Genomic DNA, 13,950 nt, shown 5'->3' with positions numbered 1-13,950 from the left:
ATGGGTGTTGACCCTCTGTCCCCAATTGCGCCTGTGCGCCTCAGGGCGCTCCTCCTCCCCATCGGCAAGATCAAGCGCTCGCGCTTTTTGAGTTTCGCTGCCCGACTACAGGCTGAAAATGTAGTTCGACTAGGGGATATTAGTCCCGATGCGCGGCCGAACAGAAGTATGCCCTACGCATGATCGCGAGGAGTTGGACATTGCTAACCTGCTCTTGTCCTAGACATGTTTTCACCGCTGGCGTTTCCTACCGGATTGATTCTTTATGACCTTTCTTTCTCTGTCCCGCCGACCTCGCATCTCGAACTATTTCCCTTTGAACTTTACAGAGAGCCATTGGTTATTATTGCGATCGCAGATGGGTCCGAACTGCCCGAGAGCACTGGCGACGAGCAGAAGCACCCCACTCCGGAGGGACTAGATCGGTTGTTGGAAGAGCTCGATGGGGTGAAGGAGAGGAACCCACGGGCTTTGTTAAATCAACTCGTGGTTTTTGATCACCCTGGCTTGGACAAGATTACGAATGGACCGGATAATGTCCTTTGGGTTCCTCCGCCCCAGACCTCCAAGGCCACGACAATGAAGACAGTTCTATGCGATATTACGTCTGTTCTACTCTCCGAAATGGATGAATTTGCAAAAACCATTCAAAGCATACCGTCAATCGACTCGCCCAAAGCATCGTCATGGGGCCCGCACCGGAACCCAGAACTACGGCCACGGCCGGTAGACCGACTATTGAATCGTATGACTCTGCCCACCCAGATATCATCGAATCCGCACGGCACACAAGATGGTACTCCGTTGAGATCTAATGCTAGCTCCCCAGCTCCTAGCGATCATGAAACTCCTACAACATTTGATGAGATCACTCGGGCAATTCACCTATCCAGTCGTACAAACTCGGGAAGCAGAGCACCTTCGACAGCATCCCCGAAGGAGCACAGCCGTGACCGAATGTCTGTCAGTGGTATGAGTGCTACCGACAGAACTAAGAATCGGATCAAGGGCCGTGCCGGGGTGATTATTGGAACTCTTTTCCTGCAGGCGGGAAGGTGGCCCGATGCCCTCAAGGAACTGACTGAAGCGGCGAATAATGCTCGAGCAAGCAGCGACTACATCTGGCACGCTAAAGCGCTCGAGACTATCCTTCTTTGCCTGCTGATGTTCGGGTGGGCAGGCATGGACTTTCAGGTATGTGGATCACTAGCAATGCCATCAAATACCCTGGGTACTCGTGTCAGATCGCTGATTTGTTTACTAGATTCCATCAGTTCTGTACCCTGTTGCAGACAAATCTTCCAAACCTTCCCGCGACTCAACGACCCCTAGTAGCGCTGGAAATAGGGTTATCTCCCTACACAACCTAGCCAATCTCTTGCCAGATCTTTCAAACACCATCTTAAATCTTTATACCCGCGCGGCAAATATCACAGATGAACCTCTTCCACAGCTGGTGTTCTCGGAGACGGTGATTCGATTAGCGCGACTGATGGTGTCAGCCCGCGTTCGCGATGGAGCTTTGGATGACAATGCTTTGAAGCACATTGTAATGAATGAACACTTGGTTCCACTACTCCAGCTAGAGCTTCCTCGGGGAACTGTCTTGCTCCGAAAGTCTGAAATTGCTAACTTCTTATACCGGGCTTTGCCGCTTGCCCTTGGTGCAGACCTACCTGCGACTGACGCTGTTCCCATAATTGTTGGTGTTGTTGCTGTTCTTAATTTTCTTGACCTGCCTAGAAAGAAAGCATTCATTTTGCGTGAGCTTCTTTCAGTAATGGTACCAAGTTTAGTGCAAGCACGAAAAATTGGTGCAGCGGAGGTAGGCATTCATCCCGCCGCCGGGTTGGCGTCTCTGAGCGACACCGCATTTGATGTCAATTCCTTAGACGCAGGCCCCGGCAATATGGAGTCAAGTGTGCGTCTCCTTCTTGCGACAATTGGAGAAATCTACGGTGTTCAACCTTCATCGTTCTACGAATGGGAGAAGAGACAAAGCCAATTATCCAGTGCGAGTGGTCTTCAGGAAAGCAATGAATATGATTCGGTTGCTAGTATTGCCGAGCGGGCATTCCGACATGTAGTTCTTGATCGTTACGGTGATCTGAACTTGAAGATTGATGTCCTAAAAGCGTGCATCAACTGCTGCGAAGCCCTTCCGGATTTCACTGGAGTCCTGCGTTTTACAGTCGAGCTTTTGCAGACCATTCGAGGAGATATGATGCTGGGTGCAGCATACAGATCCCCGTCGTATCTACCGCAAGACGAACAAGTCCGCCTTCTGAATAACATTAAGCGCACCGTGGGCGCAGGCACCAGATTAGGTGTTTCTGATATGGTAGCAGAGTATTGGGATGACTTCCTGGTGCGTGATGTCAAGTTATTGTCACTGCCAGATCCCAAAAGACCTGTTCGGCGGTCCAAAACGGAGCTGGATGCGGTTACCACGAGTTCGGACAAGGCGAAAAAGGATCCGTTCCTGTACAACCCCTTCGCCAAGCCTACCAGCAAGGCATTGGAAATGCTCACTGTCGCTGATGAACCTGCGCCGTTCCAAGTAACTTTGCAAAACCCCTATGAATTTGAAATCGAGATTGAACATCTGCGCTTAGAGAGCAGTGGTGTGCCATTTGATGCAGTGGCAGAAAATTTCGTCATCGCGCCCCTCTCTGTGCAAGATATCACTGTTCTTGGCGTCGCCCATGGGGAAGGCAGCCTTCAGATCACGGGATGTATCGTGAAAGTGCGATACTGTCGAACGCGGAGATTCCCCATCTTCAAGACATTCTGGAAGCCTGAACCTGAGGTCAAGTTTAAGCGAACAGGCCTGGGTGCGAAGAAGCCTCTTACAGAGCGCCCGGTTTCCTGGAGCTCAACGACCTCCAAGGATGGCAAGATTGATGTCAAAAAAGGTCCGGAAACATCAACATGTGAAGTCAAGGTCATCGCCAGACAACCGTCACTTGTCATCGAATCTATGTCTCTATCGCAATCGGCGATGATGGTCCTTGAAGGTGAAGTCAAAACCTTCACTATTACACTTCAAAATGCCTCTTCTTGCCCTGTGGATTTTGTCCTGTTCACCTTCCAGGATTCAACTACTAGACAGCTACAGACTGCACTGAGTAATAGAGATCTATTGCCGGTCGAGATCTACGAGCTGGAACTCAAATTAGCAACCAAGCCCGCTTTACGATGGCGTCGGCTGGGCCAGGACCCCAGTGATTGTTCGATTGCAGCAGGCCAGAAGGCAACCTTTACCGTAGACGTTCTTGGAAAACCTGGTTTGCAGGAGACAACAGTCCAGATCGACTACTCCTACGTTGGAACAGGCCCGGGTGAATTGCCTGATATATTCTATACCCGGCAACTGTTTGTGCCGTTGACAGTCACGGTCAATGCGAGTGTGGAGGTTGCCCGCTGTGACATTCTTCCATTTAGCGGTGACTTCGCCTGGAAGAACCATATTGAACCCTCCGTCGACTGTATACAAAAGTCGGATGCGTTGCTCTCGACCACTGACAATGAGCCCTTCGCGCAAGTCCTCGGACGCCTTGGAAAAGGGGCTTACGGACCTGATCACTGTATTGTATTGCTTGACTTGCGCAACGCCTGGCCGAGTCCTCTCTCGGTGTGGTTGCGCGTAAGTGAACAAACAATGGCTGCTCTCCAACCGGAGGCGACGACCACGGATGATCCTGAGGGCAAGTACTCTGTCGACGGAGACCTCCAACCTGGACAGGTTTGTCGTTTTGTTCTGGTTTTGCCTCGCGTCTACTTAGACAACCCACATGCCTCCATCCCCGTCGTGAACACCGGCACACGGAGACAATTCGTCGTCAGCGCCAACAAATTATCATTTGAAGCTGAGGCGGCCTCGCGCGAAGCCTTCTGGTTCCGGGAAGAGCTCCTCAAGAGAGTTCTTGGAGGCTGGAAGGAACCTGCCACAGGCCGCGAAGGATCCATTGACCTCCGAAACGTCCGACTGAACAACCGTATGGTCGAAGCCATGCGACTCGAAGATGTCGAAATGAGATTCTCTCTGACCTCGCCATCATCTTCACCCGACACTTCCGCCGCAGTGGAACAAACGGGCCGCTCACGCTTCCACGTCAAGACAGACGACCTCCTCACCTTAAATGTCACCGTCCACAACCGCTCCTCCCGCCCTATTCACCCCATCCTCCGTCTCCAACCCAGCCTTCGCCACCAGCCAAACAACATCGCCCTCGATCTAACCCGTCGTCTCGTGTGGACGGGAATGCTGCAACAAGCACTCCCCGTCCTACCAAGCGGAGAGTCTACCAACGCCTCCATCGGTGTCACGGTCCTCTGCCGCGGCGAATATGAGTTCGGCGCAAGCGTCGAGGAAGCCCGACTCATACGTCCATCTTTCGACGATGATGGTGATATCCCTGCTGACCGCTACAACGACGATGGTATCATGGATACCTTTGGTGCAGATGTCGTGCGGCGACGACGGATTTGGCATGCAAAGGAGTTGTGTATTCTCAATGCGAGCGACTGATGATCTCGGTGTTTGACTGTTCTGGTCTGGTCTCGTGTCATTTGAACGTGAGCATAGACATAATTTCATCTTGTCTAACTCCTGTCTTTTTCTTCTTTTAACTTAATTCGATGATGACCATGTAGCATACATACCCCTTCTGTGCAAACTTCTGTCTAGATACCTCAGGCGTTGTCTGTTTCCCACTGCAAATATATTTGAAATCTGTGAGAGCATGATATGCTGTTAAAAGGGTGTATGTTCACAGAATACGCCTCAATCTGATATGTTCCTATGAAAATACAGGGATTTACTAAAAGATAACTACGATGGTCATGGATGTTAGGTGTCACTGCGGGGTTATCTCGGGCTTTTCCCCGCATTTCCTTTAAATAGATCGCCGTGTCCTTCACTTGGATATTCACTTTCAAATTCTCCCTCAATCATGGCCCAGACTCACCTCCTTACTTTAAACTATAAAGGCGATCACAAAAAGCCTGATACCATCTATGACACCCAAAACTTCCTCGATAATGAATTGGTTGGCTCTAAAACAACCACATGGATCGAGGTCCACGACCCCGCAACAAACAATGTAGTCTCACGAGTCCCGGAAACAACCCTTAGCGAGTGCAAAGCCGCAGTGATCTCAGCTCAAAATGCATTCCCCGCCTGGCGAGACACTAGTATCATGAAACGACAAGAAATGATCTTCAAGTTGACCAACCTGGTCCGAGAGAACATGGATTCCCTAGCAATATCCATCGTCACAGAACAAGGCAAGACCTTTGCCGACGCAAAAGGTGATGTTCTCCGCGGATTACAAGTCTGTGAAACCGCCTGCGGAATCACCACACAGCTTCCCGGCGAGGTCCTCGAGGTAGCCAAGGATATGGAAACCCGTTCCTACCGTCTCCCTCTTGGGGTTGTCGCATCCATTTGTCCATTCAACTTCCCCGCCATGATCCCTCTTTGGAGTCTCCCGATTGCCATTGTGACTGGTAACTGCCTGATTCTGAAGCCAACCGAACGCGCACCAGGTGCTTCCATGATCATCGCTGAGCTCTGCAAGAAAGCGGGTTTCCCACCGGGTGTTGTAAATGTTATCCACGGATCGAAACCAGCGGTTGACTTTATCTTGGACGCCCCGGAGATCAAGGCTATCTCCTTCGTCGGGTCGAACAAGGTTGGCGAATATATTTACGACCGTGGCACCACGAATGGGAAACGCGTCCAGGCAAATCTAGGCGCTAAAAATCACGCAGCTCTTCTGCCGGATAGTAATAAGAAGCATGCTTTGAACGCCATCGCTGGAGCTGCATTTGGAGCGGCTGGTCAGCGTTGCATGGCGCTAAGCGTCTTGATTACAGTTGGTAAAGCTCGCGAATGGCTGCCCGAATTGGTTGAGAACGCCAAGGGGTACCAGGCTGGAAGTGGGTTTAACGCCCGATCTGATCTGGGTCCGTTGATTACGCCCCAGAGCCGGGATCGCTGTGTAGACCTCATCTCGAGTGCGGAGAAGGAAGGTGCCACTATCGCGTTGGACGGTCGGGAATACAAACCCGAGGGTTTTCCTAATGGAAACTGGGTATGGAAGTCCTGAGTCCCAGTGTTTACTTCAACTCCTATAAACTATCCTGCTAACACGCCAACTTGATAGGTCGGTCCGACTATTATCACCGGGGTGAAACCCGAAATGAGATGCTATCGAGAGGAGATCTTCGGCCCTGTCTTGCTTTGCATCGAAGCCGACACAATCAACAGCGCAATTGACCTCATTAATAGCAACGAATGGGGCAACGGTGCAGTCATCTTCACCCAGTCCGGATCTAGCGCGACGCACTTCCAGAAGCGCGTCGAGTCCGGGCAGGTTGGAATTAACGTTCCAATCCCCGTCCCTCTCCCCATGTTCTCCTTCACCGGTAACAAGCGAAGCGTGGCTGGAACGGGACTGCTCAACTTCTATGGCAAGGACGGTCTCCGATTCTATACACAGTGGAAGACTGTCACGTCGCTGTGGAGAACTGAAGATGCAACTGAGCTTGTGAAGCCAACCTCAATGACTTGATTTGGTCGTGACGGATAAGCTGCATACGGTGGATTGGGAGATTTTTGATAGGCACAGACATGTCGAGCATTTTCTTCCTGGAAATCATTGCATTAGGTGCATTCATAGTATTAACAATAATAGTCGGCGGGTTATACAGCCTCTATCCTTAACGTAGGATTCCAATAACTTTTCAAGCGACATATATGTAAGATGACCATCCGATGTCTTTTTTAGATAACGAGTCGACATCGACAAGATACTGACTCTGACTTGAGTTGCAATTTACGCTGGCATCTATATCTTTTTGTTGTTCAATGTCTGATCATTCTGTTCTGTAACCAAAGACACAACTCTCCCAATTGCATAATATATTCCCGTCAAGGTGGATTAAAAGGTTGGTCTTTGAGAATGACCCACTCCCCCACAGTGGGGCACGCCGGTATCCACTCTCACGGGCCGATATTCTTCCGATCTCTTGATAGACCCACGAGTTTAGATAACTTAGTGTTAACACATCAGGTGTCCCTTGATAATTTCATGCCAGAAGTATCGACCACTAAGCAATGAATCGAGATTATAAAGGGGCTATGTTTTGACATAAATGAGTTTGGATCTCCTATTTGCAATTTGGGTTGGCATACTGGATCCAAGGGAATTAGATGCTACCAACAAAGTAGTAACAATGTTACAATACACTCACCGATCTGTTGAGATGACAGGATAAAATGCATAGCAAATTAGACAGAATCTTGCAAAAGTAACTTTGCTGCTTGGCAAAACAGTCTGGACTATGTGCTGGCTCCTATTGAAGAACAGAGTCAGGGTTCTTTAAGCTCTTGGCAATAAAAGTCAGCAAAGGAATGCGCCTAGAAGACCAGGGTAATACTCAAGGTGCAAAAGAGCGTTGGAAGGAAATTTACACCCTTCACTCAGAGTGCTTGAAGTACGAGTCAATCTTGGCGGGTTCAATTGAGGAAACAGTTCTGGTTCCATCTAGAGTTGCAAGCATGAATGTCGCATTTTGCACACCCTAGAGACAAATCGAGGCTGTTGGACATGCACTCAATGATACCCAATTCCCGCAGCTGTCGCTCATCTTGAGAGAAGATGGCACAACTTGGCGTTCGCTTAGATGCCGATAGGTTCCGGGCATTCATATCTGTGGACAATGTTCCCATCGAGAAAAATCACAAATTACTTTCATAGCACAAGATAAGTTATGATACACTATCACTTCTGACTTTTTTTTGGGGTAGGACGCGGAGCCACATGAGATCTCTATTAGAAGGTGCTATATGCGGAAAATAACCAAGGGACAAGAAATCACAAAATTCCTCGTTCGAAGTACGAGGACCAAACTTGAAATGAGTTGAATAGCATGATTTTATCGCCGAGTTAAACCAGCTAAATAAGTATCATTGAAACTGGCATCTTCTAACAGCCCGGCCGGGCTAGCTCAATCGGTAGAGCGTAAGACTCTTAATCTTAAGGCTGCGGGTTCGACCCCCGCGTTCGGCTATTCCTAAAAACCAAACCTGAGATTTCTTTTTTGCTCTTTTCTTTTTTTCGCATGGGAATTGGATGAGTTTTTCAAGGTCCACTTAGGCCTGCCGGCTCCGGCGGAACCTTGGCTAGCGTCTTGGCGTTTGTATTACCTAAGCAGAAACCAAGGTGACCTCCTTGCACACCTGGCAATGCTCTTCGCAGTAACAACTGGCAGGCTTCGAAACTCATATATAGCAAGCAGTTTATTCTGTTCGAGTCCAAGCAAAGACTTCAGCTGCTCACAAGTATCAGATCTCTATTTGTTGGAAAAGTTTGATGCAGAAGAATGGCTCACCGTTCAACAAGACGTATATAGCTCATTCGAAGCTCTGCAGTGAGAAGTTAAGTGAAAAGCACTGGATCACGTTACCGCCGCACTGACCTCTCAACTGGTCAGCTCATCGGATACGAGTTTTTCTGAAACACACCGTACTTTAACATCTACATATACCCTTGCTGCATCATCACTGTGATGTGTTGGCCATATGTGAGATCTTTAGGCGCGTGGCCTAAGGGTTGTTTGTTGAAATATAGCCTCCGTTCATTCTCATCCTCTACCCGCATCCTCGCTCTACTGAAACCTGAAAATCTCGTTCCCATGAACGATTCCCAATTTTCTATTAGGCCGAAGCCTCAGAATCCCACCGCACAAAGGTTGGGAGAAGTTCTTTCAGTATGGCTTCCTAACACACCCGAGGGCCTTTACGATCAATATTTGCAAAGTCTTTCTCCTACTTATGATCATTTGTTGACATATTTACGATACGACCGGATCTGGCGTTTTTCTGAACATACCCCTCACAGCCTGTCCTATCATTCTGAGAGTGCTCTTTTGTCCTCTCCGGTGTTTGTAGTGAATATCGGCGACGGCGATCGAGTTATAGATCATGGTGACTATGATGGGACAGACCCTGAATCCATGCGAGACCTAGAATTACACCTTTCCAACACGGATCCTGATTCAAAGGATCACCCTCGCTGTCGAATCATCTGCGCACAACATATCACGTGTTTGAGCATGGAGGCATTGGGTAGTGGACTTTCTTTGGACCCTAATGTCTTCAGTCACCATATCGGGACATCATTCAAGGACATTGAAAAGAGTACAGGTATCAATAAGCTCTGCAACACAAATATTGGCCATATTCCTTCATCTGTCGGTACCTACGAGCACGAGAGAAACCTTCAAATCGTCAAAAGGCACCTAGGGCGACTTTCCATTGCCAATGTGGAGCATGCAAAAGATCTAACCACCCGGGATTCGATTGTCAAGTCCATCTACCTTCATCAGGACCATCCCATCACATTTTCTGTGGATGTGCCACGAACGATCTATGTGCAAGGATATCAATCTGAGGACGACAGAACACAGGCTATTGGAAGATTCCTACGTACAAGAGTGTTGGCACTACAGGACCGAGTGCTGAATCGTCGCATTGCTCGGCAGCGATTTGCTGACGATAGCATGTTCTGCGACCAAGGTGAACGATATTCACAAAACGGCCTTGACATCCTACAGCACATTACCATCCATGTCATAAACGACGCGAAATTTCAACAAGGTATGGATGACTCTGTGTTTACACATCAATGAGATCGCACAATTGACCAATTTACCAATTAACTAATTTTGTTAGTCTTGGTTTTGTTTCCACCTTGTCCAGAATTTGATGGAGATAATTCAGACAACGATCCTTATGTTTTTCTTGACCATCTGAGAAAGCAAGAACATACCAAATCATTCAAGGAATTCTGTCTCAATCGGGATAAAAAGGACTATGAATCCGCAGGGGCATCGGAATCTCGACGGACTATGTCTCAAGACGTTGAAATATTCTCCAATGATATTCTTGAGAATCAAGCTGGTACCCCCAAAGGACTAACGGACGTGGTCCACCTTATACGATCTTACGCTCTGAATGCATGGTTTGATCGTCTGCAGACATTGAAAGACCAGCTTGAAGATCTCAGTCTTCAAAGCCTATCCCATCGAAGCATACAACATGACGAAGATCCACAGGATTCAGAGGAGGAAAACCCTACATGTGATGGTCTGATTGATGAAGAAGGGATGAAAGGTGCTATTCTTCGCTACATCGCGTCACTCGATGGTGAATGCCAGCGGTTGAAAATTGATTTGCATGCGGCGAAAATAGGATTTTCCACAACCGGCTCCGACTCTGTTCGAACATTAGAACAGACAATGGAGAAGTATACTCACATACGATCCCAAATGAGCAACCTTCTCTCTGAAACCCAGCATTTACTCGACATGAAGAACAGCAGGATACAACAGGCTTTAACAACTCTCGAAATCAAAGAAAGCAGAACGTTCATCGAACAGGCAAAAACAGTGAAGAGGTATGATGTTGGCCAATCTTGAGAGAATTAGGACTGACATATGCTAGGCTTATCATAATATCCTTCCTTTTTATACCGTTGTCCTACGTCTGCTTGGCATTAAGCATGAAATTTTGGTAAATGGATTGCCCAAAGGCATTGCTATGACATTCCCCGGCGTTTACTTTGCGGGCTAAAGGCAATGAGATCATCATAATGACTCTAAAATGTGTTGAGACGAGACGCCGGTATCCCTGTTTATCAGGCTAGCTAGCCTTTATTTGTTTGTAGGGGATATTCTCCTCTTTCCTCTCCCCTCTTGTCAAAATGGCATGAATGAATGCACGTACGTCTGCGTTATGGGTCTATGATGTAAGGGATATACCCCGTAGTGTGGGGCCTATGGGGCTTCAAGGTTAAGGCTCGGCAGGACGGGATCATCCTTTAGTTCAGGTGGGGTCACGTGCTTGTCTTTTTCTCATGTATGAAGCCCCTGATTTAATGCAAGCCTTGGCTTATTTATTTCACGTCAGTCTCTTCGTCTATCCTACGCTTTCCTCTTGAATTCTCTCCACCACAGATCAACATGAGTGGCTATCCAGTTTTGCAGATGCCTGCTGGGGCCTTGCCTCCAGCTTGTATTTCCTTTCCTAGCGATAAACGATATTCCATAAGGATCTCCAGAGGGTGAGCGTATTGCTCGTGCCGTATCACGTGGCTTCACGAGTATCAGATAGGGCGGGTGAGATTAGCCTCCCGAGGCGAGCCAAGTTTCTGGGCAAGGCTTGTTATCTATTCCAACACCGACCTATTGACAGACGAGAATGGATACTGTTATACGCCAATCTTTTTGTGATCCACAACTCCAATATTTACAAGTTTTGAACTCCTAAGCCCTGAATGTAGGCCAATCCTTATATTGTATATAAAATAGCACATAGATTCACCACTCGCGAAATCCTACACCCGATTCTTATTACATTTTTCGATAAGCGGAGTCTGTAGATAGCCCCGTGGCGCCACGTAATTACTAAGGGGCCCGTGTGGCGTGTGTGGGTAGGAAATATCAACCGAAAGGAAGCCAAGATTCAAACTAACCAGTTAGTACGGAGTACATGCGGCCAATGTAACCTACTGAATCCGCTAACTACTTATGTACCAGATTGGGAAACAGCGCCGGAGTGGAGCTGGCAAACCTTCTCCCATACAAGCCTTATCTTTTTTCCCCAGCCTGAAAAATTCACCGATTCCCCAGGTGGCCACAGAGTGCCGCCCCTTGTTTTCCCATCGCCGCGTCTCACTCCATCAGAAATCATGGCCTATGATCCGGAGAAAGGCCTTGCAACAGGCCAACACCCAACTGAAAAATACAATTCACCTGAGGTGATCTCACTTGACGATAATGCCTCTCAAGAGACCGGTATCCTGGCTAGGATTCGCGCCCTGGAGGCTCGACTGGATAAGAAACTCGGTATAGAGCCTGATACCATCGAGCGCAAGCGTGCTGAAGATAAAAGAAAGGTACGATGGGTGGAGGAGATATCAATGGCGGCTCTGTGGGCGAGTGGCACGATGAACACCTCCTGCTTTGCGACTGGCTTCCTCGGCTGGGAATTCGGCCTGACTATGAAACAATCGATCCTCATTACCATATTTGTTTCAATCTTGGCTGCATCGCTGACTGGGTTCTGTGCAACCTTTGGCGCGGTGACTGGCTTACGTCAAATCAGTGTTAGTCGGTACAGCTTTGGTTGGTGGCCTAATAAGCTGGTCGCCTTGCTGAACGGTATCCAGCAAATGGGATGGGCTGCTGTCGCATGTATCACTGGGGGTCTTGCGTTGACGGCAGTCTCCGATGGCCACGTCTCGTTGATTCTGGGAATTGTTATTTTGGCTGTGGTGGCCCTGTTTATTTCTTGCGTCGGGTTGAAGGCCATTTTGATTTACGAGAGATGGGCCTGGATGGTGTTTTTGGTTATTTTTTTGATCATCTACGGCGAGACCGGTGAATATGCAGACAATGCGGCCCCGGCTACCGTGACTGGTTCGACTCTCTCCGGTGCCGTTCTCAGTCTAATGGCCGTTGTTTACGGATCCAGTGCCTCGTGGTGCACAATGGCTAGCGACTACTATGTTCAATATCCTGCCAACACGAGTCGTTTGAAGATTTTCCTCATGACAACTTTTGGTATCTCGATTCCCACCTCGATCGGCATGGTCGCTGGTTGCATGGTCGCGTCCGCTTTGAACACTAAGCCCGACTGGTCCGCCGCATATGAGAAAGGGATTGGCTATCTCATTCAAGAGATGCTTCATCCTCGCGGATTCGCCAAGTTCCTCCTTACGCTCCTCGTTTTGTCCGGTATCAACGTCAACGTCATTAGCATTTATAGTTCCGCTATCTCCTTTCAGCAACTTGCCCGACCCTTCGCTCGCATTCCTCGATCTCTTTGGACATTGTTCTGCTTCGCCTGTATCATCGCCTTGTCAATTGGTGGTCGCCAAAAGCTGAACGAATATCTTCAAAATTTCCTGAGTCTGCTGGGATACTGGTGCACAAGTTATGCCATTATCCTGTTCCAGGAACACTATATCTTTCGTAAGGGCAACTTTGAAAACTATGATCTCGAAGGATGGAACGACCCGGCTAGGCTTCCGTTGGGAATTGGCGCGAGCGTGGCGTTTGCCCTTGGGGTTGTGGCGTGGTGCATGGGCATGGATGAGACTTGGTTTATCGGTCCCCTTGCCCGCGTGATTGGAGATTACGGTGGTGATGTTGCCAACGAGTTTACATTTGTTGTGACGGCTTTGACTTACCTACCGGCAAGATACTTGGAGCTCAAGTACTTCGGTCGATAAATTGTGTATACAGAACTGGTGGTGCGCTTGCTCAAATATTACCCTTCCTGGTGTTTTATGTTTCTTCCACTCTTGGTCTTAGAATCAGATAAGATATACCACGGTTCTTTATTCCAAGGTTCGCATATAAACGCTCAGCCGCGCTCGGGGTTGCCTGTTTCGGTAATATCTTGGGGAACATCAAGGCGTGCATGAAAAGAAGATATAGTTTTATCGACTGTATAACTTTTATTACATACGTATAGGTATACTACTAGCTATCCAGGCTTTTGAGAACCAAGAAATTAGTACTATTCGCGAACTAGCACGCCGCTTTCAAGTGCCTCGCTCTACCTTACAACGCCGCCTTACCTTAACGAGACATAAGCACTTGACGTGTATATCTGACGCTATGACCATCTACAGAGCATAGGTCACCTGACATAATAGTAATGATGAAACATAAGCCGTCTCTATCTATCCTACCACAGCTATAGTTCATAATTTTCACCTGCTCTATGTTCCCCTCCAGCGCCGTATCAAATACATACGACCATAGGGTGTGGAAAACAGGGCTTCCCGTCCGCTCAGCCGTACTTAAGCCACACGCCGGTGAGTTAGTAGTTGGGTGGGTGACCACCAGCGAATCCTCACTGTTGTATGTTTT

At 48.3% G+C, this 13,950-nt stretch overlaps 4 protein-coding genes across 4 annotated transcripts; all 4 read left to right on the top strand.

The window, feature by feature from the left end:
• On the top strand, positions 1 to 4,531 carry LCP9604111_9235 (TRAPPII-specific subunit TRS120; the record flags this gene model as incomplete). The annotated part of the gene is made up of 3 exons (XM_039077467.1): positions 1 to 166; positions 224 to 1,194; positions 1,265 to 4,531. 3 exons carry the CDS (start codon positions 1 to 3, stop codon positions 4,529 to 4,531), a joined length of 4,404 nt encoding a protein of 1,467 aa, XP_038924715.1.
• A 424-nt stretch (positions 4,532 to 4,955) lies between these two features.
• On the top strand, positions 4,956 to 6,578 carry LCP9604111_9234 (CoA-acylating methylmalonate-semialdehyde dehydrogenase; the record flags this gene model as incomplete). The annotated part of the gene is made up of 2 exons (XM_039077466.1): positions 4,956 to 6,098; positions 6,171 to 6,578. 2 exons carry the CDS (start codon positions 4,956 to 4,958, stop codon positions 6,576 to 6,578), a joined length of 1,551 nt encoding a protein of 516 aa, XP_038924714.1.
• Positions 6,579 to 9,024: 2,446 nt separating this feature from the next.
• Positions 9,025 to 10,586, top strand: LCP9604111_9233 (uncharacterized protein; the record flags this gene model as incomplete). Its single annotated transcript, XM_039077465.1, has 3 exons — positions 9,025 to 9,667; positions 9,743 to 10,466; positions 10,514 to 10,586. The coding sequence occupies 3 exons, from the start codon at positions 9,025 to 9,027 to the stop codon at positions 10,584 to 10,586; spliced, it is 1,440 nt and encodes a 479-aa protein (XP_038924713.1).
• A 1,173-nt stretch (positions 10,587 to 11,759) lies between these two features.
• LCP9604111_9232 (putative nucleoside transporter) lies at positions 11,760 to 13,304 on the top strand (the record flags this gene model as incomplete). The annotated part of the gene is made up of 1 exon (XM_039077464.1): positions 11,760 to 13,304. The coding sequence occupies one exon, from the start codon at positions 11,760 to 11,762 to the stop codon at positions 13,302 to 13,304; it is 1,545 nt and encodes a 514-aa protein (XP_038924712.1).
• Between the last annotated feature and the right edge of the window lie 646 nt (positions 13,305 to 13,950).

This window comes from Penicillium roqueforti (genome assembly GCF_015533775.1).
Source record: "Penicillium roqueforti strain LCP96 04111 chromosome Unknown scaffold_44, whole genome shotgun sequence".
In the NCBI taxonomy this organism is placed as follows: domain Eukaryota; kingdom Fungi; phylum Ascomycota; class Eurotiomycetes; order Eurotiales; family Aspergillaceae; genus Penicillium; species Penicillium roqueforti.
The sequence above is the reverse complement of the archived record's forward strand: the minus strand, read 5'-3'. Positions and strand labels throughout refer to the sequence as shown.